At 53.0% G+C, this 27,673-nt stretch overlaps 1 protein-coding gene across 1 annotated transcript in view; it reads left to right on the forward strand.

Annotated features, from left to right (window-relative positions):
* The first annotated feature begins 472 nt into the window (after positions 1-472).
* The window catches only part of CNPY1 (canopy FGF signaling regulator 1), a 28,715-nt gene continuing 1,514 nt past the window's right edge, over positions 473-27,673 (forward strand). Inside the window, exons 1-3 of the mRNA XM_047763842.1 lie at positions 473-571; positions 23,036-23,239; positions 24,960-25,056. Coding sequence (XP_047619798.1) covers positions 473-571; positions 23,036-23,239; positions 24,960-25,056 — 400 coding nt within the window. The remainder of the gene's footprint in view (positions 572-23,035; positions 23,240-24,959; positions 25,057-27,673) is intronic.

Below are 27,673 nucleotides of genomic sequence, written 5' to 3' on the forward strand. Positions count from 1 at the left end.
ATTCTTTAAAACAAGTATATTTGGGGAGCTCCCCCTGTGGCTCAGTGGGTTAATGATCTGGCTTGTCTCTGTGGAGACACCGGTTCAATTCCCAGCCCCACACAGTGGGTTAAGGATCTGGCATGGCTGCAGCTCCGCCTTCAATTCTCAATCCCTGACCCAGGAATTCCCATATGCTGTGGGTGCAGCTGATAAAGAAAAAAGAAAAAGCATGTTTTAAGTGAAAACGTAAAAATATATGTGGTTTGAAGAAACAGTATACCTGGGTAAACAAAGAAAATGGGTGTCGGCTTGTCTTTGAAAACTCTACACGTTTCTGCCTGGGACCCTATGATGACAGCCCTTCCCAGCCCAGCGTCTCCCGGGTGGTGGGGGTGGGTGGCTGGCTGGCTCCTGCTGGGAGGGGCTGGGGAGCCTCACCCCTTCCAGAGGTGACACAGGCTCTGTGTCTTGTTTAGCGTGCAGGGCGCTGATGGACGAGGTGGAGCACGACGTCACCAAGGCGCGGCAGAAGAAGACCAAGGTGGGCTCCGTCCGGATCAATCCTGACGGGACGCAGGAGAAGAGAGAGGTAGCGGAAAAGAAATTATGTGCCAGTGTATAATTGCGGATGTGGGCAATTACCAGCCATTTATCCAAACAGCAGTTGGTCTTAATCTTCTAACCTTTCTCTTGTTCAGGGTATCAGTTCTAAATTGCTTCTGAGTCCTGGGGGACCCAAAGTAATCTTTAAGCTTGAAATTGAAGGCTCTCTTCCCAGCACCTAAATTTTGTGTCTTGTCAAGTCGGAAGATATTTCCTCGCTCTTGTTCATCAGGATAAAAATAGCGCTTCCATGGTTCTTGGCGAGGCCAGCAGGGGACCCAGAGCGGCGCTGGGGGCTGCCTGGAGACCCCAAGGAGGCCGAGCACCCTCCCCTGGGCCCCTGCCCCCCACCTTCAAGATCTGCAGGGCTTTCTCGTGGGGATGAGGATGCGAGACCCACCTCCAGGCCAGACTCAGGCACTTGTCTGAGCAGAAGGAGGGGTCACAGCCCAGAGGGGCCCACCCTGGGCGTTGGTGCCAGGGGCTGGGAGGGTGGGGGCCTGAGAAGCCTGAGGGAGGAGCTGGGGGCACCGTGAAGGCGGTGTCTTCTCCCCCACCCAGCGCTCAGGGGCTAAGTGCTCAGACAGGAGGCCGATGCCACTGTCACCCTAAAGGAAATACTGCAAGCGTGATCCCCAGTACCAGCCAGCTCACTCAGAGCTCGGCAGGATGGGTTTGCCACTGCTGGGTTTGGGCTGGCACACTGTACCCAGTTTTAGAGCAAGTAGGTGACCGAGGAGGGCTGTCAGCTTTGCCCACCTCTTCCTGGAATTGTGTGTCCATCGAATAGCAAGGGACAGGGCTGGACAAGACCCACCGGGGGACTCTGTAGGGTGCAAGGAAGGCCTACGTGCACTTTTAATTTTCCTGAGCTGGGAAGCCCCCTTCAGAAGGGCAAGAGAGGAGTTCCCACCGTGGCACAGCGGGTTAAGGATCTGGCGTGACCATTGCTGTAGCACAGGTTGCAGCTTCGGCTTGGATTCGATGCCTGGCCTGGGAATTTCCATATGCCACAAGCGCAGGTGAAAAAGTAAAAATGGAGAGAAAGAGAGAGAGAAGGCCAGAACTTTCCTTCCCACATCCACCGTCTCCCAGAATTCCACAGATGACCCGCCAGAATCATCAGACACCCTGAGGATTCGGGGGCTTCCACGGGACTGTGGTGATAACTCAGGGCTGAATGTCCACGTGGCTCCACTGCAGGCTCCGTTCCCTGTAGCCACGGGTCCCCTGGGGTCACAGAACGACCTACAGAGAAGGAATGGCCCTAGTCCCTGACACCAGCCACCTCGGGTTCCCACCGTCAGGCAGAGCCAGGGACAATGGTGTGTGCGCCCAGGCCAACCAGCTTCAAAGATTAGACAGAGTGTCAGCGTTGCAAGAGGTGACACCTTGCATCAGGTGACCTGCTGGTGGTGCCCCTGGGCCAGGAGAGGAAGGTGTCTTTGTCGAAAGGATAAGAGGGCAGGAGAGAGTGACCCTGTGACCTGGAGGCCAGGGAAGGGGGGCAGGGGCGGGAACGCGGATGAGACAGGGAAGCTGGCGGTTCTTTTCGAGAACTTGCCGTGACAGCCTGTAAGAGAGTTCTAGTCCTGACAGCGACCTGCCAAATTAGCATGTTTTCCGATGGGAAAGTGCCCTGGGGACGGAGGGCCACGTGGGGCTCGGGTAGTGGGCACGTGGGCCCTCGCGCTCACCCTGCATCCTTGGGGTCTTTGCCGGGGTCGATGCTGACATACCCTGAGCCCCAACACGGACTCACATTTACCCGAAACCAGGCCTGCTCGCCCCACGGTCAAGGCTATTCGGCTTTGAGACAACCAGGCTGAAACCCCCTGTGTGTTGTTGGCGCTCAGTCTGCCGAGCAGCGAGAGCCACCATCCTGCTGCCTTTGTCAGTTAGACCAGGGTGACCTCAAGGTCCCGGGGGCCCTGGGCAGGCCCATCCTGGGCCACGTTCTGCTCAGAGTTGCTGCTCCGGCCCTCGGCCCTGGAACCCGACTCTCCGTGCAGACACGGCGGGGGCCCGCAGTGCCGGAGAGGCTGGTCTTCAAGTCCCGTGTCTGCAAATCGTGTGGCTTTGGGGTCGGGGTGGAGGTCAGGGTTCCTGCCTCCAGGCACCTTCCCTCGGTCTCAGCAAACCCTCCTCGGCTTCAAAGCCCGGCGTTTGTTTCCCTCGGCCAGCGGGCTGCTGGGCCAAACTTGAAATGCAGGGGCCTCGCGGCGCGCGGTTGGGCCTGAGCCTCCGCCTTGGACGCGGTCCAGGCGTTCTTGCTGGTGGCGCTGATGCAGCGGCATCTCTGCGTCCTTCTGCTGTGAGCGCAGCATGTGTGTGCTCAGCTTGCATTCGGGAAGCGTAAGAAAAGCACAAAAGAAGCGCCAGGCGGAGGGAGCAGGGGCAGGTGCCCTGGCTGGGGAGGCCTCGAATCTGGGATGTTCCCGGGTCCCTGACACGCTGGCCAACGGCCTCGCCACCGTCTTCCTGCCCTTTCCTGCTTTTTCTTTTTCGTTCCATTTTTCCAAGGATGGAAAGAAACACCAACGGCACACTGCGTCCTCCAAGCCGAGGGCCCTGGTGGAGGGGAGCGCCCCTGAGGGTCCGTGCTCTGAGGGGCAGCAGCCTGAGCTGGCCTTTCCAGCGCAGTGTGGCTGGGGTCCCTTCTCGCTGCTCCTGTGTCCAGCCTGGGGCTGGGGCTGCTCTAGGGAGGGTGGCGTGGGAGGAGGCAGCTTCTAGGCAGCATCACCTGCCCCCCAACCCCCCAGGACAGCCTCAGAGCCCTGGGGGGCTAAACAGATGACCTCGTTAGTGGAAACCAGCAGGCCCCCCCCGGACTATCTGAGACAGCCCTTCACCCCACATTTTCACATCAAACTCCCCAGACTGACCCCATTCAGACAATCCAAGCGGCCAGAGAGGCCCCCTTCCCTGTCATGTTTCCAGAAAGTTCAGGAACGAGGGGCACAAGAAGCCCAAGGAGCCTGGTTAGGTTTCTCCAGACTTCAGCAGCGGCGGCGGGGGAACAGCCCCTCCCTTCACGCGATTCCTGATTCCTCCGGGCAGTGGCTGCAGGCAGCTGGGGCCGTGTGCTCTGTTCCCTGTAAACATGGGCTCGGAGGATGAGGCAAGGGCTGAGGGCAGGTGCCCGAGGGGCCACGGGTCCCCCAAATGGCATGCTGGTGCCGCCGTCCCCATGGCTGAAGCATCCCTGAGGACGCGGCGCCCTGTGGGTCTCCCCAGCCCCTGCTGGGATGTTCCCTCTCCCACCTTTTCTGCACTCTGCACACTCTGCCAGCCCTGTTCCCTCCCCTGACCTGCCTCGTGCATCCCCGCCATGCAGCCCCAGCCTGGCTGAACCCTGGGGAGTGCGGGCCGGCCACACGGTTAGGTTAGGCCTGCCTGGCCCCTGCCCACTGCTGGCCCCACTTGGCTTTGGCTCAGCCATGCCAGCTCCTGCTCGGGTGGGCAGGGAGACCCCTGGGGCAGAGGCCCCTGTTTCCTCGGAGCCGTAACCCAGCAGGACCTGCCACAGGCCTGACTTGGGCTCCCGGCCCCTGGACAGGCCAGAGGGGTGGGTGGAGGCACGGAGGTGATGAGACAATACGCCTCGTTTGCTGGCCTCCCTCGAGGCAGCGTGGAGCCTGCTGGGCTCCCCATCTTAGGGGCACCTATCGAGAAAGAGGATGGAAGTCGCAGGACCTGGTGACATGTGACATCTGGAGATACTCTTTGCTGAGGTTTTTGGTGCTGTCCTCTCTTTCCTTGAAGAAGCCGCTGGTTCCCACGCGGCGGCTTTTGCTCCGTGTTGTCCTTTGAGATGCTCTGTTTGTCCTGCGCAGGAGCGCGTACCCGCCGTGCCACAGGGACAAGGGTCTGCAGAGGCGGCCGTGGCGCTGGCACAGGCGCCAGGGCAGGGACCATCTCCTGTGGACATTTCCCCTGCGTTTTGCAAAATCTGATCAGCAAAACGCAGCCGCATGTCAGCCCCGAGCGCGCGTCGTCGTGTTTAACAACCTGGACTCGTGGCGGTTTTGTTAAGACACGGTTATCGGCACAACAAGACACAACACGACAGAGTTTGGAGGAAGCTGTTTTACGTCTGCTTTTCCAGCAAGGGTTTATCCTCATCTTCCAAAAAAAGGGATGAAAGCCGGACCTCCAGGAATGAGGGCATCAATGAATTTCTGTCCTCCTGGTGGAGACCCGGAGTTGGGAGCAGGGTTTGGGGCTCCCGTTTAGTCTTACACCTGGGGACCCTGAACTCTGCTCCCTGGCCGTGGGACCAGCAGTTCCCTAGCAGGGGCCCGGGGGCCCCCTTCTTCAGTGGATGAGTGTTAAGTAAAGCATGGACCCTGAAGGATTCCTTCGCCTCGTCTGCCTGCGTGTGAAACACGCCACGTTCTCTGCACACCGTCAAGTTCAAATACAGAAAGTGGCAGCCATCGATAATGCGGACAATGAGACCGCTATCTGGTTGAGACTAGACGCGAATGCTCTTTTTTCGTTGTTGTTGTTAGTTCTTTGAATGACTTCGGGAGGTAAATAGGGCCACTTTAATTAGCTTCGTGGTAGAAACACAGAAGGTGAGGCTCCAAGAGCTTCAGGGGCTCAAGTTTGAGAAACTGGTATTAATTTAATTAGCTGATAAGTCGATTTAGCGATTGATAGGGTACCCCATCCTGGGGCACAACCCTGGGTTACCTGCAGTACATGAGCTGTGCGACGGGACATGTGGCCTGTTAACGAGCGAGAAGACAGGGTGGGTTGTTGTAATAGGTTAGCAAGGAAGCCGGGGGCATTCTGTCCCTCCGTAACTTTGCGACTGCACGGGGCCACCCGCCAGCGGGCCATCGATCAGGATAGAGTGGCGTGAAACCAGCCAAGAAAAATGTCCATAGGAATCTGTACGCATCTTACAGTTGAAGAAAGTGCTGTCTTGCGACAGTTCATGTAAGGAGTTGCATGGTAAAAAGTGGGTCATGTCCAAAAAATTGAGAGCCACCGTAGCAGCTGTGGCCTCAAGCTCTTTTATGTGGGAGGATTACTAGAACCCAGTCAGTGCCACGATAACTCCTGCCTCCCCACGCAGAAATAACCAGAACTCTCGGAGACCAGGAATCATGGCCCAAGCAGCACTGTGTTTGCTGGTCTACACAGGCATTTCATGGGCCAAGGAAGCAGGGCGCCACGGACATCGCTGATGTCTTCCAGCCTGGCGGTGGCCTTGGTGGCCTGGCACCCAGCCTCCGGAGTTGTGGGCAGGCACCCCAGCCGCCCTGAGTCAACTGTGCTGTGTGTAGACTGGAGAAGGAATTCTGACCCCGAAGGAGGTAGCTCTTTGACCAGAGAGCTCAGGGCGAACCACCATGAGCACCGCGTGTGAAAACAAGAAAGGAATTTGGCCCCTACCCTAGTTTCTGGCACAAGAGCTTCCAAGACCCTTGTAAGAGCCTGAGTGCAGGGGGTGGGGCACCTCTTTCAAGCAGACCTGACTTTGTACCAAGATGACTCTGGGATTTGAACTTGTAGCTATCCCCGACCTCTAAGGAGGGGACAAGCCTGGAGACTGAGTCTGGTCACCAAGGGCCAGTGACTTCATCAGACTTCATCCTCCCTCTGGCTGTCCCTAAGGTGTGTCCTCTATGATAAGTCAAGGGAAGCTGTCTGCCTGAGTTCTGTCAGTAGTTCTAGAAAATTCTCAAACCCGCAGCGGGGGTCGTCGTGGGGGCCCAGACGGCCAGCAGGCAGAAGCACAGGTGACAACTTGGACGTAGGCTGGCCTCCACAGTGGAGACAGCCCTGTGGACGGAGCCCTTCTGTTGTGACCCAGGCAGTCCGTATCAGAACTGGATCGAATCCTGGGACAGCCGGCTGGTGTCCGGAGGGAAGTGGAGGGCTGGTTGCTGGGGTGGAAAGAACCCACCCCGGGTGTCACAAATGTTGTGACTAGTTTAGACCACACATCGGGAAGTGACCAGCAAATCACGTGGGATGCACATCAAGCCCCCAGGGAGGCAGAAGGGAAATGAGAGGCACGGGGGAGTCCCGAGAAACTGAGAGCTACCCCTCGTCTTGAGCCCTTTAGGCGCTGCCAACAGTGCTACAAGCCGCCAGCCTTCTTCTCGGCTCATGCCAGCCTGAGGTGAACAGCTGACTGTCCCCTGTGGGGTCTCCGGAAAGCCCAGAGCTTAGAGAGGAAGCCCGAGGTGGCAGAGTAGCAGTCGGCAGGGAGACGGGTCCACGTGCTCAGATGCTGGGTCGCTCGCTAATCACTGCTGGAGACCCTCGAAGGGGCGGCCCCGGGGGCCTCGGGCAGCTCTGGCTCCGTAAGATAGGCCGCAGGCAGCTGCGGCGTAAACAGCAGGTGTTTACTTCTCAGTGGCAGAGGCAGCACACCTGCAGTGGGTTAGGTTCTGGTGAGGGTTCTGGTGAGAGCCTCTACCGGCCTGCAGAGAGAGCTCCTCTGGTCTCTTTTCTTTTTGCTTTTTTTAGGGCCATACCGGAGGCATACGGAAGTCCCCAGGCTAGGGGTCGAATCGGAGCTGCAGCTGCCAGTCTATACCACAGCCACAGCAACGTGGGATTCAAGCTGGGCACAGCCTAACTAAGCTGGGAAGCTGCAACAGGAGGCTTTATGATGCAACTACCACCCAGTCAGCAATGTTGCCGGTGGAGTTCCCACTGTGGCTCAGCGGTACAGAATCCGACTGCTAACCATGAGGAGGCGGGTTCGATCCCTGGCCTCGCTCCGTGGGTTAAGGACCCAGCACTGCCATGAGCTGTGGTGTAGGCCGCAGACACGGCTCAGATCTGGCGTGGCTGTGGCTGTGGCTGTGGCTGTAGGCCGGCAGCTATAGCTCTAAAGGGAACCTCCAGATGCCATAGGTGCAGCCCTGACAAAAAAAAGACAAAACAAAACTAAAGTTGCCGTGGGAAGGTCTCAACTTGAACTAACAGACAAACCAGCTAAAAGCCCTAAGAGCGTTGCGTGTGCCCCACAACGAAGTCTGAGTGCAGGTGGCTCCAGGCCGGTGAGGTCAGAGGCCCAGCAGCACAAGTGACCCCACGGCTCTCTGTCTTTTCTGCCCTTCTTGGCACAGAAGCACGGCTCAGCCTCCCAGGCCATTTGTCTTTGTGGTCCCCAAACGGCTGCCCAGCTCCTAATGTCACATGTGGGCAACAACGTTCAGAGCAGAAAAGAAGAAAGCGTTGCCTGATATTCCTTTTTAACAGGAAGTTTGTCCAACGCCCCTCGCCCAAGACGTTCCCCTTGGTAAATCTCACGGTCAGGAAATCACAAGCAAGGGAGCGGCCCCGCCTTGAGGGCCCCCATCAGTCGAGGCCCTACCCTGGGGCTGGAGGGCACCTGCCTGAGCACGGGAGGGCCTTGTTAAGTGGGTCTGCCAGCTGGGGAAGTGGGGGGAGAGGGTGGCCACCAGGCCATTCACAGTTCAGCGTGGGCTGTGCATGTGACAGCCCACTGGGGTGAGGGGTCTGCCACCGGGTCAGGAGATGGTCCTTTCTTGCATTTTCTGATAAGCAACAGAAAGAGACAGTATGGGGAGCTCCCGTGGGGGCTCAGCGGGTTATGAACCTGACATAGTGTCCATGAGGATATGGGTTCAATCCCTGATCTTGCTCAGTGGGTTAAGGATGTGGCGCTTCTGGAGTTCCCGTTGTGGCGCAGTGGTTAATGAATCCACCTAGGAACCATGAGGTTGCGGGTTTGATCCCTGGCCTCGCTCAGCGGGTTAAGGATCCAGAGCTGCCGTGAGCTGTGGTGTGGGTTGCAGACATGGCTGTGGTGTAGGCCGGTGGCTACAGCTCCGATTCGACCCCTGGCCTGGGAACCTCCATATGCCGTGGGGGTGGCCCTAGAAAAAACCAAAAAAAAAAAAAAAGGATGTGACGCTTCTGCAAAAGCTGCAGCATAGATCTCAGGTGTGGCTCGGACCTGGCGTGGCTGTGGCTGTGGTGCAGGCCTGCAATTGCAGCTCCCATTCGACCCTAGCCTGGGAACGTCCCTACGCCACAGGCGTGGCCCTAAAAAAAACAAAACAAAAGTAGACAGCGTACAGATGGGTTGCTGGGCTGAAAGCTGCAGCTAGCAACAGGAATTAGGGGGCCACACCCCCCTAAATTGTTTTGTGTGTGTTGTCAGCCCCTGGAGAGCACCTTCATAAATGTGCTACTTTGACAACGATGGTGAATAAAATTATGTTCCTGGAACCTCTGAGTCCACATGTTCACCCCTCCAGCTGGGTTCAAACTCTGGCAGAGAGAAGCAGAGGGAAGATCTGGCTTGAAAACCTCCCCAGTCGCCGGGAGGCGGGGGCGGGGAGGGGGGGGAGCATCCCCAGGGGGCCACAGAATAGCAACCGCTGGGAAGAAAACCATTCTTGTCGGATAACAAGTCCTGGCTGAACACTGGGCTGTCCCAGGAACCTTTGCAGGTGCTCCGAGCACCCCCACATGGGCCTAGTCGTGGGATATGCTGGGGGCTGGGTGGGGAGCTGCCCACTGGCTGGTTTCTGAGCCGGAGGAGCCTTCTCCTGCCCTCTGTGGCGGTGCCAGCACGGCCAGCCCTTTCCCTTGTGAGCCCCGTTTCCCAGCTGCCTTTGCCTCCCTTCCCAGAGAATGTTCTGGACTCAGAGGCCCTCCGCCTCCACCTCCGTCTTGCAGGAAGAGGTGGCACACTCGAGCTTCCACGGCCGGCTGTACATTTGCACGAGGGCCAGCGGTTCAGTTCCTTAGCCCTGTCTGTGAGCTCAAGCTTTTTGCTCACTCCGTGCCCAGCCAGCCCTCCCTGCTCTGCGCTCCGTTGCGTGGGCTTCTGTGACCTGCAGCACTGCTAGCTCTTCACCCAAGGCTGGAGTCCCCTCCACTTTCCAAACCCCACGCCCACCCCTCTCTCCTGCTGGAGCGGGGAGCTCTCTGAAATGCCCAGGACCCGCAAAGCGCAGCCTTTGGTTCAGGCTGCCCCCCCAGGCTGGAGCTGCCCACTGCAGCCAAGCCGTTTTCCTTCCCAGTCTGAGCTCCTCCAGAGAGGCCAGGGTGGGAACCCAGACCCGGAGGGCAGGAGCGAGTGTGTGATATGTGAGCACACGCATGTGCATGAAGATGCACATGGGTGACGGCATGCATGTGGGTTCACGTGCCTCTTATGCATGCCTGTGAGTGCCCTGCGTGTGTGTGGGTGTGAACGTGCATATGCACACAGACACCTTGGCTCACAGCCCCCGTCTCAGAGCAGGGTGGAGACTCGGCCAGCAGAGTGGGAAGCAAGGCAGGCCTGGCTGGGACCCACAGGGCTCAGGGCAGTGCTGGTGGCCCCGGGTGGGGGGACCCCGGGGCTCGGTGCTCTTCCCAGCGGGGCCAGCAGGGGCCTTCCCCCGGGGCTTCCATCCTGGCCTGGCTGGTGCCTCAACAGGCTTAAGCAGCCTACCTCCCAAATGCGGAGATTCAAAATTCATGCTATCCCCAGGGGATGTGGGGGCGGGGGGGGGGGGTTGCAAAATTCCAAGAGGTTGTTTTTAATCCTCTTAGTGGGTGTTAAAACAACGAAGGGGGCAAAGCAGCTAAAAGTTTGTCCTGTTAGCTCGAGGCGCGAAGGACAGACTTTGCTGCCAGGAGCGGGTAATTACAACCTGCATATTTTTCTCTCCTAAATAAGAAAATCGCTCTCCTCCCACAGAGGTTGCCTCTCTGGTCAAAGGTGCTCAGGTTTTCCCAATACCTGACCTTGTGAGCGAGTGGAATTCAGACCTGATGTCAGCCTTTGCTGAGAGCTTTGAAGCCAGACAAGGCAGGTTGTGCAAAGCAGGCGTCCCTGTGCCCTGCAGTCCTGACGTTGGGTCAGCTGGGCCTCTGGGTTCTCTTCCGGGGACCAGGGACGGTCTCTCCCTTGCCGCTGCCGGGACCCCCCCACCTCGCTTGGGCGTGTCCTTACAAAAGTAAAGGGAACAGCCCTTAACTGTGCTTTGAGAATCTTTTTGGAAATGGCACCGTCTTCCTTGTTCCCCCCACTCCCACCCCCTAACTGGTGGGCACGTTCCACGATTGAGAACAGAGCAAGCAGATCCACTGCCAGCTGCACACATGGCAGGTTCTGACTGCCCGGTTCTGGATGGGGCAGGAGGCCGAGGAAGCGGCACGGGCGCTGCTGTCGAGGTTTCGTGCATTCGGGGCTGACTGCGGAGGTGGGGGGGCAAAGTCCTTGGGAAAACCCAATTCCCGGTTATCTGTCCACGGTTATGCGCCCCCCCACCCCCCAAGTCACCACACAGGCATATCTCTGTGTGGTTTTTTCCTCCGTTCCCCTCAGGGCAAGGACGGTCCCCTGGAGGCATCCCCTGTCTGTCTGTAAACAAGCCTGAGTGGGTATGCAATGGAGATTTCTTAGGTTTTTTGCGTGATAAAGGAGAAATTAGCATATTTTGTTTTCTGGCCTTAGACTGAAGGGGAGATAGTTGGTAACAAAAAAAAAAAGCAATGGCATATGAAGACGTCCTGCACCCAGAGTTCCCGCTGCAACTCAGCGGGTTAAGGACCAGATGTTGTCTCTGTGAGGATGCGGGTTGCATCCCCAGCCTCTCTCAGTGGGGTAAGGATCCAGCGTTGCCGTGAGCTACTGCATAGGTTGTAGATGTGGCTCCGATCCAGTGTTGCTGTGTTGCAAGCAGGCAGCTGCAGCTCTGATTCAACCCTTAGCCCAGAAACTTCCCTATGCCTCAGGTGTGGCCCTAAAAAGAAAAAAAAAAATTTAAATCCAGAAGGGACGTGGTAATTTTCACTGGCGGTCCGGAGAAGGGATGCTTGTGCTGGACCCTCCCTCGCTCCGGCTTCCCACCACTCAGAGAATCCGAGGTCGGGACACATGCCTCCCAGCATCCTCCACGCTCCCTCAAACTTGCAAAAACACGCATCAGAGATTTGTAAACATTTGTCTTGTTGCCATTTAAAAATAGTCATAAAATCAAGCTCTGTAGATTCCTCCGAAGTGTGGAAATGTTAAATCAACGTAAATGTTGGATTGAAATGCTTTCCTCACACTGGAGCCTGAGTCATTGAGGCGCCCACTCACATGTTGAAGCCCTGGGCTCCCCCCAGCGCCCCTAGACTGGGTCTTTGAGGAGGTGATGCTGATGCGGTCAGAGGGTAGGGGGAAGGGCCCCCATCCCATGGGACGGGGCTGGCTCTCCCTCCCCCTCCCCCTCCCTCTCCCCCCCTTTCCCCCTCCCTCTCTCCCCTCCCCCTCCCCCCTTCTCTCTCCTCCCCACCCCCCTCATCTCTCTCTCCTTCTCTCCCTCTCTTACCCTCACCCCAACCCCCACCCTGCGTGAGGCCACAGAGAGGATGCAGTTTGGACAAACCAGATAGGAGGCCCCCACCAGACACCAAATCACCCAGCCCCTAGATCGGGGCCCTCCAGCCTCCAGAACCGGGAGGAAAAATTTTCTATGGTCGAATCCAGGCAGTCTGTGGTGTTCGGTTCTGGTGGTCCTGGCTAAGACACGCCCGTCATGAAAACCCATCACTGAGCCCTCCGGGCGGCTGGACAGACGATGGGCCCTGGCCCGTGAGACCCTTCCCTACAGGGAGGCCCGCAGGTCGTGTCCAGTCTGTGGCCACCCCAGCAACGAGGCAACAAGCATGCTGGGGCTGGCGCTGGTGGGCAGTGTGTGACACGGACAGAGAGAGGCACCGCGTTCTGACTCCTCAAATATTCTGGCCAAGAGAGAAAACAGCGCCGTTAGCACCGCAGCGAATAGTAAGGTTAAATGCTGGACTATCCCCAGGGAGAGGAAATGAAGCAGATGATTCCAGACCCCTGAACCGACAAAAATAAGAATTCTCAGAGGGCACAAAGTGATGGGCGCGAATGAAAGATTACAGTAGCTTAGCGCAGAATTAAGGTTCATCAGCCAAACCCTGGCCACGCGTGTGTTCCAACTGATCAGTACAAACAAAAGCAGTGACAGAAGCACTGGGAGCCAACGGTACTGGCGAAGGGCCTGCTAGCGGTTACTCACTCATCTGAGCCCCCTGGGGGCCTTGAAGAGGATGGAAACGCCGCCACTTGCCCAGAATCCTGGAGGGAAGTGGGCTCCTGCCCAGGGCCTTCGTTCACAGCTCCACCCCGCCCCCAGGGGGCTGGGCCCCTGGATTCACCGTTAGTTCATTTCTGGAACCGGACTTGCACCACCGAGTACCACGAATGGGGCACTTAAGCAGAACATTGACTCCTGTGGCCCTCAAGGAGCTCGGTTCCCTTCCTGGCCCCCCTGTCCGGAGGCGCCGCTGAGCATCCTGTATCCTTTGTGTCTGATCTTTGCCTTCATTGCCGGTGCCTGAGACGGTTCTCATCCAGGCTGGTTCAGACTATTTGGCAAGAATTATTTCACAAGCCTGGTATTAGACGCTGCACAAAAGTCTAAATACATAATGCATTTTGTAATTCTGTCACACTCAAAACAAGCTGTCAAAACTGTCTGGCATGACTTATCCTTAATAAATCCCTTGTCCTGTTAATTGCTCCTTATTCCACCGAATCAGGATTGTTCGAATTCACAAATCGGGGAGGAATGAAGGGATACAGAGGCTGCATTTAGAGGACTGCCACTGTTCCCCCAGCACAAAAGGCGCGAGGGCTGGCCGCGGGTGCCAGGCAGCACCCCCCCCACCCCCGTGAGGGAGCTGGCTGTAACGCGCTGCAGCCCTGAGTCTGGCAGTTTCCAACCATTCTTTCCTTGGAAACTTCAGAGGGAAAGCAAAGCGCTGAATGCCTTTGGGGAAGATGACTGAGGTGAGAGGCTGAGTTCCATTCGGGACACTAATTGTCCTGGAAACGCAGCTTTGGGGGGTACCTCCTTGGTGCTAGAGGTGACAGGTGTCTGCCAGGGCTGTGCAGGCAGTATGGACACGGGCAGGTACCTGGAACACTCTGGGAAGGCTGGACAGGGTCCCTCCCACTGGCCTCACGCTGGGAGAAGGGCTTAGCATCAAATGGACTGGATTATCTTCGGCTTCATCATGTGTGTAGTTCTATGACCTACTTTGTGCAGGCTGCATCTGGAAAAGTGGGATGGGGTCCCCAATCTCGGTTGGGAGGGGGGACAGGACAGGGGCCAAGCCCTGTGGATGGAGAGGAGGGGGTTTCACTGTGGCAATAGTTCTTCCAGATGTGTTTAGTGCACACACACAAATGCACACATGTGTACAAACACATGCACACACGGGGCTCCTGAGCAGCTGGCCTGGAGCACAGACAAGAGGATAAGGAAGTCACAGGCATTTGCGGTGTGTCCTCCATGGAGCTGGCTGTGTGATACCGGAAGGAGATGCAGGCCTGTGGCCTCTTCACGTTCTGCCCCCCCCCCCAAATCACTGCGTGAACTTCTGGAGGCCTCAGTTTCCTGGCCTGCAGCACAAGATAGCAATACTCACCCCATTAGGTTGTCGGGGGATCGGACCGAGGCAGGTGTGCAAAGCTATCATGGTGATGGTGGTGTCACCACGTGCCGGTAGCTAAAAAAGGCATGCGGTGACACCACAGTCACACACAGTGTCATGCCTTCACCTGGGTAGAGGCAGCTCTACACCCCACTGGGGGCAATGAGGCTCCCTCAGCGTCTGCACATGCATGTGTGCACATGCGTGTGCCTGTGCTAGACACATCTGGAAGGACTGTCACCACACCTTCCAGGAGAGAAGGGCTGGCGTGTCCAGCGAAGGGAAGATGCTGGAGTGGCCAGAGCCCTGGCCACAGGACCTCATCCCTTGGAGGGACGGGCTGGCTGATGAGGATGAAACCTGGGCAGGATCCCACCTGGGCAACGCGGCTTGGCTTGCCAGCGCAGGGCTGGGCGAGCATCTTCTGGAAAGAGCTGACCACTTTATGGTGGTGATGAAATTTCAATTGCACATCATTTTCGCATGTCGCAAAATATTCTTTTGATTTTTTTCAGCCATTGTACATGTGAAAACCCGTCTTGGCTCATGGACACAGAACAGGCAGTGGGCTGGGGGACCCCCAAGGCAGGTCTCCCAAGGCCAGCACGATGCCCATGTGTGATCAGGTGGGGGCGCAGACCACAAGTTCTGGGGGGACAGGGGCACTGTAATTTTGTTCCCTGCTGTTCCTCACACCTTAACACCATCCCTGGCACACAGCAGGTGCACAAAAACCATGGGCCAAGTGCTGGATTTCACTGCTTGGGTCTGTGGCTCGTGCAAGTCTCTCGCTGATTGGGCGTCCCCTCGATGGCCATTCCCCGGCCTCCTTGCCCACTGGAGCAGTGCACCTGTTCCCATCCCGGTGGCCCCCAGCTCCCCTCCGCCAGCTCCCCACTCAGTGAGTGGAGTTTAGCTGACGCAGGAGGCCTCTGCAATCCACCGTCATCTGAGCGGATCCGCTGCCTCACTCCGTCTGGCGCTCGTCACGCTGACAGGTGGGTGAGGCCCTCCCGCAGGTGCCCACTGGGCCTGAGGACGGCGCTGCCCTTTACAGGCCACCCCACCTGAGCTTCCGTGGACAGGCCTTTTACTCGGGGTCCCTCCGTGCCAAACGGCCCTCCCTTCAGGCTCTACTCCCTCCAGGGGGAGCATGAAGCAGGACATTACAGACTCAGGGCACGTACTGCCCATGGGCCATCGCCACCAGGACCGCCCCCAGCAGGACTCTGAGCAGCCCTGCTCGAGAGTCTGGGGAACAGGCGGTCTGTCCCAGCAGGTCTGGGGGCCAGGGACACTGGGATGCCAAGGCCGCAGGTCCACGAACCCCACTTCGAGGGCCGCGGGTCCAGAAGCTCGTGCTGGCAGGTCTTAGATGCCCTGAGGATGGGAAGGGGTGAAAACCACGAGAGGCCCTCGGGCTCCCTTTTCTGGGCACACTGCCTCAGGGTCGCCAGACAGTCCCAGCCCTTGTCCCCTCTGCTAGCCCATCAGTAAGGAGAGTGCAGAATTTCCCAGGGTTCCTTAGATCTGCATCCCCTCCAAGGCGCCTCCAAACGGAAGCCGTCAGCACCCAGCAGAGGGAACGTGATCAGAACCCTTTACATCTATCTGCCGTGTGACTCGCCAAGGAGTTGTCATGGGACCTGATCCGCTTTGCGAGAGCAGGTGTCGTTTCCGCCAGATTTATAGGCACGGACTCGGGCCAGCCCCCGGCAGGGGTGGGCGGGGCCGGACCCGGATGGACGGCGGTCAGGGGTCAGAGCGCATGCGCAGTGCTGCAGCCCAGCCCGAGTCCCGTGTTCCGAGCCCCTCGTGATGTCCGGCCCCCTGGCAGCCCCCTGGCAGCCCCCTGGCCACCTCGTTGTCAGCATTCAGCTGGGTGGGCTTGGGCTGCCGCAGGCGGGGGCTCTGTGGTCTGGGGCTGTTATCGGGGGGCTCAGGGAGCCATGGCACAGTCCCGCTGACCAGGTGGCGGAGACATCAGAAACCTCCTGTCTCCCGGTCCAGGAGGCCCGAAGCCTGAGGTCCAGGTGTGGGCGGGGCTGGCTCCTCCTGCGGCCTCTCTCCTGTGTGTGGAGACGCCACCTCTCCCCGTGTCCTCACATAGCGGTCCCCCTATGCGTGTCTGTGTCTCCATCTTCTCGCCTTATAAGGGCACCAGTCATTTGGGGTCAGAGCCCCCCATGATCTCATTTGATCTCAGTCACCTCTTTAAAGGCCCCTATTGCCAAACAAGGTCACCTTTGAAGGTCTTGGGGGTCAGGGCCTCCACACAGGAATTCTGGGGGTGGGTGGCCCTTCCTGGTCACCTGGTGTGGTTGGTCAGGAAATAGCTCGGCCCGAACTTGAGCAGACTAGACCTCTGGGTGCCCACCAGGCTCTGCCCCGTGACTCAAGTGGCCCATGCCTGCGTCTTGGTCCCCGGCCCAACAAGTGGGGGTGATCTGTGGGGTCCCCAAGGCCTCTGTTGCTGTGTCCTCAGGTGCAGGAGCTGGAGAGCGGAGACAGCCATGGCCTTGCATCACAGAGGCCAGGGAGGGGCACCTCCAGGGCCTGGGGCTCCTCACCTGGGAAGGAGGCAAAACGGGGGCCTGTCCCCCTCAAAACTAAGTTTCAGGATAGAATGAGGTCAGGTGCGTCCTCAAGCTGGTTTTAAACAAATACTCCAGAGAGATTCTGCTGTAGCTCACGAGGGCCGCGTCCTCTTGAGGGTCGGCCTCTGGGACACCGGGCATCATGGAATCTCCATGGATTTAAGGGACACCCCCCTTCACTCGGCGGCAGTCCATAGATTGTTCTCAGCCCCCTGGAGGCCACTGAGCCCTCTTGTCCCCAAGTGAGAGAGAGAGACAGCACGCTGGATGGTGTGTGTGCCGTGCCCGCATCTCGTGAAGGACGAGGAGGGACACTCACACAGGGGCACGTGGAGCCACGTGCACATGTACACATGCTCACAGAGACACACGTGGACACACAGGCAAATGTACAGACACACGTGCTCACGTGTACACATACATGGACACACAGAGATACATATACCCATATGCACAAGACACACGTGGACACAAACACATGCACACATGGACACACACACATGTACCCACATGCACACAGGCCCACATGTACATATACACATGCACAGGCATGCACACATGGACACACACACGGACCCACATGCACACACATGGACACACACAGACACACGTGGACACATTCATACACGGACACACAGAGATACATAGACCCATATGCACAAGACACGTGCACGTATACACCTGCACACACATGCACACATGCATACACGCAGAGGCTCGTGCACCCATACGTTCATTCATGCACATTGAGGTGCGTTAGAATGTCTCTGGAGGCATAAGGACTGGGCTTTAGGGTCTGGGATAAGCATCAGGCTTATTTTTTATTCTATCCATTTGTTCCTTTTGGATTAAAAAAAAAAAAACAGCTGAATGGGTAATTTTCTATTTAAAAAAATTTTTAAAGAAAGAGTGCTTTCTCGACAGCCACCAGGAGCTAGTGTGTGTGTGTGTGTGTGTGTGTGTGCATGTGTGAGTTTCCACCGTGGAGAAGGCACACCCCACATCTTCTAAGTCCGCCGGCTCTTTTGTCCTCTCCCTCTGAGACCTTTAAGGCTTTCTAAGGAAATCTCACCATTCGCCCATAAGTACACAGATGACGAAACTGGGAAATGCCACAACAGATTCCAAAAATGTGACTTTTCACCTTCTTTATTCTGGGAAAGTGTTTCGCAGGGGTGATTAGAAATGCACAACTATTGTGTTTTCAGTAACAAGACAGTGAAAGACACGCAGATTGGGTGGGGGGAGAAAATTGCAAAATAAGAACACAGAGATTGTGTGCGGGTGATGGTCAGCTCAACTGAGAGACAAGGAGTCATGTTATCATCAGCTGGTAGTTCCTGGATCTCTTCCAGGCACCAGTCTTTTCCAAGCATTTCTTTTAATTTTTATTCAGAATCGCAGAAGAGTCCCTTTTAAAAGTCTGAGTTAGAGAAGAGGTCTGACACGGAGATGGAGTTCAATAGATATTTGGCGACTGAATGAACAAAGTCACATCACCTCTGTTAATGGGGTGGACTTACTGCCTCTGCCCTTTTAAGCACTGTTACTTTCTTCTATTACTTTTTTTTTTTTAATCTGCAAAATCCTTCCGGGGTATGCCAGCAGAGGTCAAAGCTCAGAAACAGCGTGAAAAGGGCGTCCTAAATCCTCCCTTAGAGAGAGTTTTAACAAAGCTTGAAAAATTGTATCATTTCTTCACGTAGATGGTTGTATTTGTTTTCTGTTCACTTAAAAATATTTGAAAATGAATGTTTTTTTAAAAAAAAGACCATTAGAATAGTTCTTAAAATCAGAAATGAAACAGCAATGCCAATTTTGCATTTAATGATTAAAATGTGTTTTTTAATTTTCGGAAAAAGTCAAATTGAGTTAGATGGCTCCCGCTGGGAGTTGATTAATGGTGATCCATTATGCAATTTTTCTATACTTTTAAGTTTTCTGTACTGTTAAGTTGAAAACAGGCTCCAGAATAAAACACGTGATAGGAACTTTAACAGGTTTGAATTCTGGGGACAATTTCTCCCCAAATCAGGTTTATTATTTCTATTTTTCTCACAATCTGAGCATATACTCTATGTTGACATAATATGTCCATGAAGGAGAATAGGAAACACTAGCAAAACGCTTTATTTCAAATGATAAGAATGACTCTTTTCCACAATTCAAATTAAAGGAGGCAAAACTTTGATGTTATTTTCATAAACTTACTGTGTCATTGGTGGGAAATTGTGCTGGAATCTTTGTATTTTTGCCCTCAAGCTTTTATTGATTGCACAAATTCACCTGTTTTAACATCCAATTTATGTAACTGGAAAAACTAATATTAATTCCGTTGTTTGTTGGCTGGCTTTGGCTCTCTGAACAAAGGCTCTTGAAATCTCTCTTATTGATTAAGTCCAGATGGGATTAATTTTTTCTGATATACAGAACAGTGGAAAATTTATCAACCTTTATTATCCCTCATCAAAATGAACTTCTTTACATTTCTAATTATATTGTCTAATAAAACTAAACAGTCAATGCCATTTGCATATTATATGAAGAAGTGCCAGACACCAAACCCATAGCAGTCAATTAACATACAAGCTAATTACAGATCTCATATCTTCCAAGAGTTTCTGAATTCACGCTCTCCCTGTTGTAGCCTAGAGCAAAGGAGGTTCGAATTTTCACTTCTAAATATTGACTTGTAACTAATATCAGAAGTCATTTCAATATGTCTGTGGATGAAAAGTTAGTGATTCAACTAGGTGCAATATTTGCTGTAACACAGTTAACATTTTTGCACTACCGACACCTCTAGAAAGAAAATCTTTGCAACAGGGTGAAACTAATTATCAGTCACCAAGCAGGTTAAGTCCTGGTTTCCTATCCGAGGGACACTGAAAAATAAGGATCCAGATGAGTGAGGTTTATTTGGGACTGCCAGGCAGTGATGAAGAAGGCAGTATGCCACAAGGACAGTTTTCACATCCAACTGTACACTGTAACATAATTGTACTCCTGCCTGATTGTGATAGCTAGCAAGCAAGAAATTTGCTACAAGATTAACAGAGACACAGTAATGAACAAACATGCCAAGGACCCTGTAATTGACTGTTCTGAAGGGGTCGGCATAGCCATCCGGAATAAATCCCTACCTCCAGTGTCCCAGAGAAACCAAAGCCAAAATTTCCCGTGCCTTTTTTTCCATTTTCAAGTTGTAATAGTTAAGGACCTCCCCCTCGCCCCCACCCCCACCCCCGCCGCCCATTTCTTTGCTCACATAACAAGCCCATGGTCAGAAAAGGCCCAAAGTGGGGGAAAAAAAAAATCGATACCATATAGGCTATGATTCAGAGCGGTAGCGAGGTTTCAAAATGGGAAAAGTTAGCAGTGACTTTGATGAGGGTGCTTCAAGGCAGCGGTGGACCTGCCCAAGAGCGTTTGCTGTATTTATCACTTACACCAAGGGAGTCCACGTGTAAAAGTAATGGCTCATAAGAAAACCGGGCCAGGGACTCCGTTTTCTCCTGATACAATGATGGCGGCCCTTTTCATTCATATTTTAATGAGGTTAGTATCTCTGAGCCCCTCCTTCCAAAGATTACAATAGCAGTGGCTTTATGGACAAGGACTATTCAAAATCTTCACCGTAGAGAAAGACAGTTTTATTCCACTTGTCCCGATACTTATTGCCCTCTTAGAAGCAAAACACTTGGAGGCGAGAAAAAGGCTCCGTGATTCCCTGCCTAGTCTTGCCATGTACTGAAGGTAGTTCGGCGACGTGGAATCATTTAATATCCTAATCACGTGCATTTTAATAAATGCCCAAAGAGTTGCAATGCATAAGCATCTTTTCCCTTTACTTTTTTCTAGAAAATGCAGATGCCGTGATGGGATTTTAGATCCGTTTAAAAATGGTTTTTTTCGATAAAATGAACACTCCTAGTCTCGTGTTGGGTGTTTTCCTTTCTTGCTTTCAGTGAAGACTGTAACATGGCATTTCCTGAGCTCGCTGCCAGCATTTTCTTCCTCTTTTCTATTAAAGAACGTTTATTCAAGAGGAGCCAGCTAATTACATCAAAAGCCAGTTAGCCTTCAAAAATGTAGAAAATCAGCAAAATTAACTCGTTGATCCCTAGATATAACGTATTTGCATCGAAAGAGGCCCCGTGCTACTATATTCAGATATGTCAAGTGACACTTTCAAAATAAGAAAAACAAGCCCATCTGGTGGAAAGATATCATGGGAGGATTGGTTTTAAAAAGCATCAACCCAGGAAATAAAATGGCTCTCGGAAGTAAGGTGTGGAAGGTCTCACCAAGTAACATCCTGATTTGCTCAAATCTTATATCCTCAGCCATTCTTAAGCGAGTTTTAAAAAAACCGTTTTGAGGCTGGTCTCAGCTCTTTGAGAAATACGCCCTTGGTGTATTAGGAGGGCACCCTTCCAGGCTCAGACCCTCTTCCTCCCCTGATACCACCTCCTTCTCATCCCAGTGTACTGGGGGGGGGGGGGTCCACAGGGGGGAGAGGATGGATGCTCCATTGCAGCTAGATTTGCTCAAAGAGCCAACTCTTCACCTTGGGGTAAAAGCTGCTGTGTGGACACCCAGGAAGGACTCTGGGCATCTCTCATGGACCAGATAAGGAAAGAGCCTAAAAGCACACGCCTGGCGGGGCGGGGAAAAAACCACAGTCACTCTGTTCGTGACCTGCCTGGTCGATTGTAATTTAAGAAGTTGCCTCTATTTTTTCTAGCTTTTCAGTGCCAGTACATATTTAATCTTGAGTTTCTCTAAGTTAATGAACAGATTTTCAACTTTTTTTTTTTTTGGCAACTTACGATGCTCAAGTAGTACGATTAAATAAAATCCGTGTAAATAAAAACGTGACGTGTATTGGAGGCGCCCTGTATGTAGGCTACTTCCTTTAGGGGCTTTTGACTTGAGACGTTTAAAAGAATGAAAACCCTCCTGTGTTGTGTTGTGTTTTTTAAATCTTGATATTCTAGCGAATAAACAATGTTGGGGTACACGCCCGCTTACGAAACGATGTCGCCGGGGCCTTGATTGCGGTTCAGAACCATCTCCAGTCAAGTTCTGCGGGGAGCAGGAGGGATGGTGTCACCGCGCACGTGGTGGGGCAGCCGAAAGTTAATCAGCGGTGCTCGCCTTCCGCGCTTTTCCTTTGCGTTTTTTGACGAAGTTGCTTCCTTCCTGAGACGGGCGGGCGACGGTGCTGCGCCTGCAGCGGTTTGGGCTGGAGGCAGGGCGCAGAGGCGCGCGGCACCGCCCGCTCGGAGCCCCGCGGCCGGCGCGGACCCGCGGCCAGATGGCGGGGAGGGCGGCGCGGGGAGCCTTTGTGCGTCCGGAGCGCGCCTGTGAATGCCGCGCGGCCGCTGGCACCGGAAGGGTTCACACTGCGCCTGAAAGGGGACAATGGAGGCTGGATAGATCAACATCGCCGAAATCGAGTTCATTTGCGATTCAGGCCCTTTCACCATGGTTGTCATGCAAACTTCCTACTTTGATCAGCAGAGGGTGGAGAGGGAGAAAGCCCGCAAAGGCCCGGCCCGCGGCGCGTCCGCGGCGCCCTTGGAGGGTCCCGCCCCCTTCCGGAAGGAGCCGCGGGGACGCAGCATCCTGCACCTTGACCTGTCTAGACGGCCCCCGAGTTTTTGTCCCGGTTACCAAGGGCGAGGGGTGCTCTTTGACCCCCGCGCGGGGCGGAGGGGGTGGCTCCAGGGTCCTCTGAGTCCTCGCTGGATTCCGGAGGGACAGGGGCGCGCGGAGACGGGCACGGGCTGCTCCAAAGACGCGCAGCCGCGCCTGCCACAGGGGACGTTCCGTCAGCCTGGCTCTTCCCTGCCCGCTGCCACTGTCCCTGCCCGCGGCCCGCAGCGGCCGTCGAGGCGCCACGGCGCGCCGGGCAGCAGCCGCCGAGCGCGGGACTTGCGGCTTCGCCCAGCTTGCGCTGCGCCGGAGCAGAGTCCGGACACCCGAGTGCTCCCTCTGGCCCTGCTTGTCTGTCTGTCCGCCTGTCTGTCTGTCTCTGGCAAGTAAATAGATCCTGACAGCCATTTTCTGGGCTCGATGCCGGAGTCTGCCTGCTCCGTGACTTTCAAAAAGTATGACGTGGATTAAGTGGAGTCGCTGGTTTGAACTTAAGTTTTTCTTCTGTCCACTTTCAGCCCTAGGCACTTTTTAAAAAGCAGCCTGGCCGCGAACGCCTTAAATGATGTAAATAATATTACAGTATATACACAGTGTATCAGGACAGCAAGACGCTTCACCAGGGTGGGGGGGTGGGGGGTGCTTCCACGCGGCTGCAGGGGAAGGTCTTTTAAATCGTGTTCACAGGAAGATGAGTTTCCTGCCCCCTCCTTTTTTGTTTGTTTGTTTGTTTTTCTGAACAGATTCCCCTAGCCCAGTCCGAGGCTTTCCTCACTGACCTCTTGGAAAAAGTGTGTGAGCGAATGAACGACTACAAGCTGGAAGAAGACCCGGTGACCCAGGAGAAGACATTCAAGAGATTTGCGCCCAGGAGGGGAGACGAAATATACAAAGAATTTAAAAAATTCTTATTTTACTCTGATGCTTACAGACCTTTGAAATTCGCGGTAAGCGCTCTTCCTCCCTGAGCAATTCTGGGTTCCATGAACGTACTTTTGTGCTGTGATTTTCTGCCTCCTTTGCTGTTTGTTGGGGGGGGGGTTGAGTTCCAAGACGTGCACATTCACATGTTATTAGCTTTGTTGTCCTCAGAGACTTGCCTTTTGAGCTACCTGGGGGCTGTGGTCGTTGTCTCAGTGGAGACAGTGCAGTGCTGTTTTCCAGAAAGGGCGTTACAAATCCCAGGGAGCTGGAGGCACAGTTTGCAAGGAGCTTTGCTCCCATGGACACGCTGGGAGGTGGAGGGGGTGGGGTGGGGGGGGACTCAGGGTCCCCTGCTCTCCTACAGGTTCCCTCCTAAGGAATCAGGGGCTGTGGGTCCTAGGTTCAAAATCCAAATTAAAATGAATGTCCTTTTCAAGTCTTTATAAACAGTGGAGGGAACGTGACACGTCATCTTTTTCCTCCTAAGACTTCACAGAAGGGAGAGCATTTTACCCCTACGTGAATTCAAGTATTTTAGCACAAACTCAGTTAAACAGAGGCTCAGGTTTGAGAGTTGGCCTTATGCGACGTTCTCCTCCCATCATGATGTTTATTTTGTGGGCATGCTGGCCTCTGGCTTGTCAGGATGTCCTTGGCAAAATATATGGTGAGAGCTTTCCCTTTCCTTAATGCTGTTGAATCAGACCAAGGGCCGGGAAAGCCTGTTTGAGAAAAGTCTTTCGTTCACATGCTGGCCCAAATGTCAGACACCCTGAGACCCTGAGAAAAGGGCTGCGGCTGACTTTTGAAGACTGCATGTTAATTAAAAAGTAAAAGACAATAATTCAGGGCCGAACGGACGGTGGAATAAGACTTGCAGGGAGAAAGTGTGTTTGCACTTCACAGGTCTGACATAAAGCTATTACCGTGGAATTTAAATATTTGAAAATGCCCTTAAAATTTTTGTTAGAGTCTCATTTAACGAACTTGGAAGGTGCGTTCCAAGCCTCCGGTGAATGCCCTTTAGTGGCGTCACAGTTTCTGAGCGTGTGAGCTGGTGGCTCCCCAATTCAGAACCAGGCTCCCCTCAGAATTTAAGGTACCGGAGCGAATATGAGCCCCCTCTTCTCGGCCATGTCAGATTTGGGGTGGGGGGGGACGTGAAGGGAAATGATGGCTGGGTGGCTAAGTGGTATGAAGAAGCGCTTTGGTGAGTAAACTGTCAAAAGCCTGTTCGCCAGAATGAAACCGAGGATGCCTCTGCTGTGATGGCTGAGAAAGCTTAATTGTTTTCACACCCCAGCCCCTGTTTTAAAAACCACACCGTGGATTATTATGTTAAATCTAGAGGAAACTGGTTTAACTGTTTCAAGGAGCAATGTTCTTTAAAGTTTTTGGAGGGGAAGAAAAAAAAAAAAAAGGAAGGTTTTCAGCTGCATAAATAGGAGCCCCTGCTCCCTATTCGTTGCGTTCCATTCCAGTTGGAGAAAGAGAAACAAATAGAAAGAACCATTTTCCTGCCTCCTCCTCGACTTGCAGCATGACTGAGGACTCAGCCACATCTCTGGAAGATGATGGGTTGATCCCGTGCATTGATGTCTTAACCCAAAAGGGCTGATAAAAATGGCCCACCTTGGCAACCTGCTTTTATATTTTCAGCTGCTAAAATTGTGACAAGTCCTTCCTAACAAGAGGTCCTGTGAGCACCTATCTATCCACATATGCTGTTTTTCTTTTCTACAGTGTGAAACTATAATAGAAGAGTACGAAGATGAAATATTCTCACTTATCGCCCAGGAGGCAAACCACCTCGCTGACAAGCTGTGCAGTGAAAAATCAGGTACTGTGTCTGATGTAACATGTGCCCTCGCCCGCCCACCCCTCTCTCCCGCTCAGCATTGCGGCATCTCTTTCTTTCTCTCTCTCTCTCTCTCTTTTTCTCCAAACCAAGCCTCGAGCCTCTCTGTCTCCCTGCAACCAACAGGGTCTCCACTGAATCAGAAAAGACACCATGTGAGAGAAAGCACATGGCCTTGCTGGTTGTCTGTCTTACCCTCCACGTTTCAAATGAATTTTAAAAATGCTTGATTGCCAATTGGGCAGGAGCAGATGCTGGGTCAGAATTGCATGGATTCAGGCTACTTGCTCTTTTGAAACTTTTCGAGCTGGGTTCTCCCTCCTGGACCAGGAGAGGCGAGTGTTTTTATGACGAATGGGTCTGCTACCTCCACTCCCAGAAGATGGGCTCTTTCTTTAGTAAGACATTTCAAAGGTTTTTTTTTTTTCCTCTTTGTTTATTTGATGCTGGATTTTTTTTTTTCAAATTCCTTTTCAGAATACCTACTTCTTAAATTTTTTTTTTCTGATAAAGGGTGGAAAAGAGTACTTACCTCGTATTCGTAAACACACACACACACACACACACACACACACACACACACACACTCAGAAGCTGGAAAACACTGCCTGGGGAACTTTGTTTCCTATATACTGAATTGAAACAGGACCATCCCTGAGCCTGCCCCTCTGTTTGGTTAAACAGAAACCTTTCTGTCTGTATCATGCTGATACTTTTCAAATACACTTGCAAGAATATAGGATACGTGGTACGTCCTTTTTAGAGATCTTTTTAAAAAATGCATCATATATGTGAGGACAGGGATTTACTGGGGGAAATACTGCAAGTATTTAGGCAGTTGCAGAAGCTTGAAGTGTTCTGAATTCAGCGATTGTTTTCTTGATATTATAATTATAATAAAGACTAATATACCTGCATCCACAGGATCAGAGTTTCTGCCAGAATCCTTAAAATAGGAGCTACTGTGCATTCAGAGATAAATATTGATGCCATCAGAAGTTAGTGAGCAAGAAAGTCATGAATTCCCACCCAGATGACAAAGTTTTCTTCTTGAGGCGGTCCTGGGGTTGTTTTCGGTTTAAAGTTTAAAGTTTAAAGTTGTCCGTTCGAAGGAGACTTTGGTGCCATGATACGGTCCGGTGCGAGAGAGCTTTTTCCACTGATGCGGGGTGTGTACTGTTGTAAGTTGTGAAATGCAGTATTTAAGAGCGTGATCACAATTGACCAGAGAAATTCCTTTTCGAGTTTTAGCAATACTCCAGAGACTTATGCGTGCATTTAGGTGTAAGCAAAAATGTAACCCACAATATTGGAAATCCTTGTTTTCCCGCTGTTTCTTCGTAAAGAGTTGGGGCTTGTTATAATCGTGGATGGCAGATGCAAATCACGTGCTCTAGGAACACCTGTTCGGATCCTACAGAAGGGCTCGGTAAAGTGTCACCACCACTTCATGGCAGTAGTTGCCTCAAAGAATCCGATTCTGGGGGAAAGACTCTGTTCCCAAGCACAGCAATCTGACTTAATTTCAATAATATGAACTACCTCTTTTCCACTCCTTCTGCATATTTATAATTGGAAATAACAATTCATGTTATTCTTAAGAAAATACAAGCAGAAAGCATCAACTTAAGATATGTGCGAGATCACTAGTGTAAAATAAAACATGATCAGGAAATTCTAAAAGCCTTGACTTTTAAAAAACTGATTAAGTACTTACCTAAATATCAGTGCCCCGGAACCACCGAGAAGATAAGGTAATCGCCCCAAAGCATCAGCCCCCACTGCATGGCTGCTGCAAAGTGGAGTTTTTCATGTTGTTTCTCTATGGAACCTACTTACAGATGGTTTTAAACCATTTATAAATGAAAAACTGAGAATACATTAATCCTACAAAGAGCCAAGAATCCCCTCTCCCCCAGCCCCCAATACCGAAGGACGTTAACACCACATAATCAGGTAGAGAGTTTTGCAGACTTAAAAATGATTGCCAGAAAAAAAGCTAAAACAGCAGAGCGAGGAGAGTCATTCCTATTCATGACTGTAGCAACGAAGAAGCAGCATGTGTGAACACACTGGGATGGTTTCGGATAATTGTGTAAAAGGTGGGACTCTCATATTGTAGCAAAACTCCAGATGCTTTTGAACATGATGCAAAATACAAATACAGTAAGTTCCCTGCCAGAGCATGACATCCATCCTCTGGGCTTCTGTACACAGCTTTGCCATGGTCACTCTGCACGATTTAAATGATGTTTGAAAGATATGATCGTGTGTGTGTGTGTGTGTGTGTGTGTGTGTGTGCATGTGTGTGCTGGAAGTTATGAAGCTGCGTTAACCAATAACCCTTTCCCTCATATATCGTATGTGCCAGCCACTGTACCGAAAGCTCGTAAAATGTCCACATTGCTTTTAGGAAGATAAATACTCTTTTCAAAGATAGATATGTCTAGGACTAGAGGTTTGATTGGAAGCCTAGTCTTTTCATATATTTCATATACACTTAATGGGTGTGTGTCTGAATTTGGCTTTTTTCTATTTAATGTAGACCTTTCCGTTTATTTTTAATGATTCCCTGGGAGCCGACAGCGGCTTGTTCCCA

This window comes from Phacochoerus africanus, chromosome 16 (assembly GCF_016906955.1).
Source record: "Phacochoerus africanus isolate WHEZ1 chromosome 16, ROS_Pafr_v1, whole genome shotgun sequence".
Classification (NCBI taxonomy): Eukaryota; Metazoa; Chordata; class Mammalia; order Artiodactyla; family Suidae; genus Phacochoerus; species Phacochoerus africanus.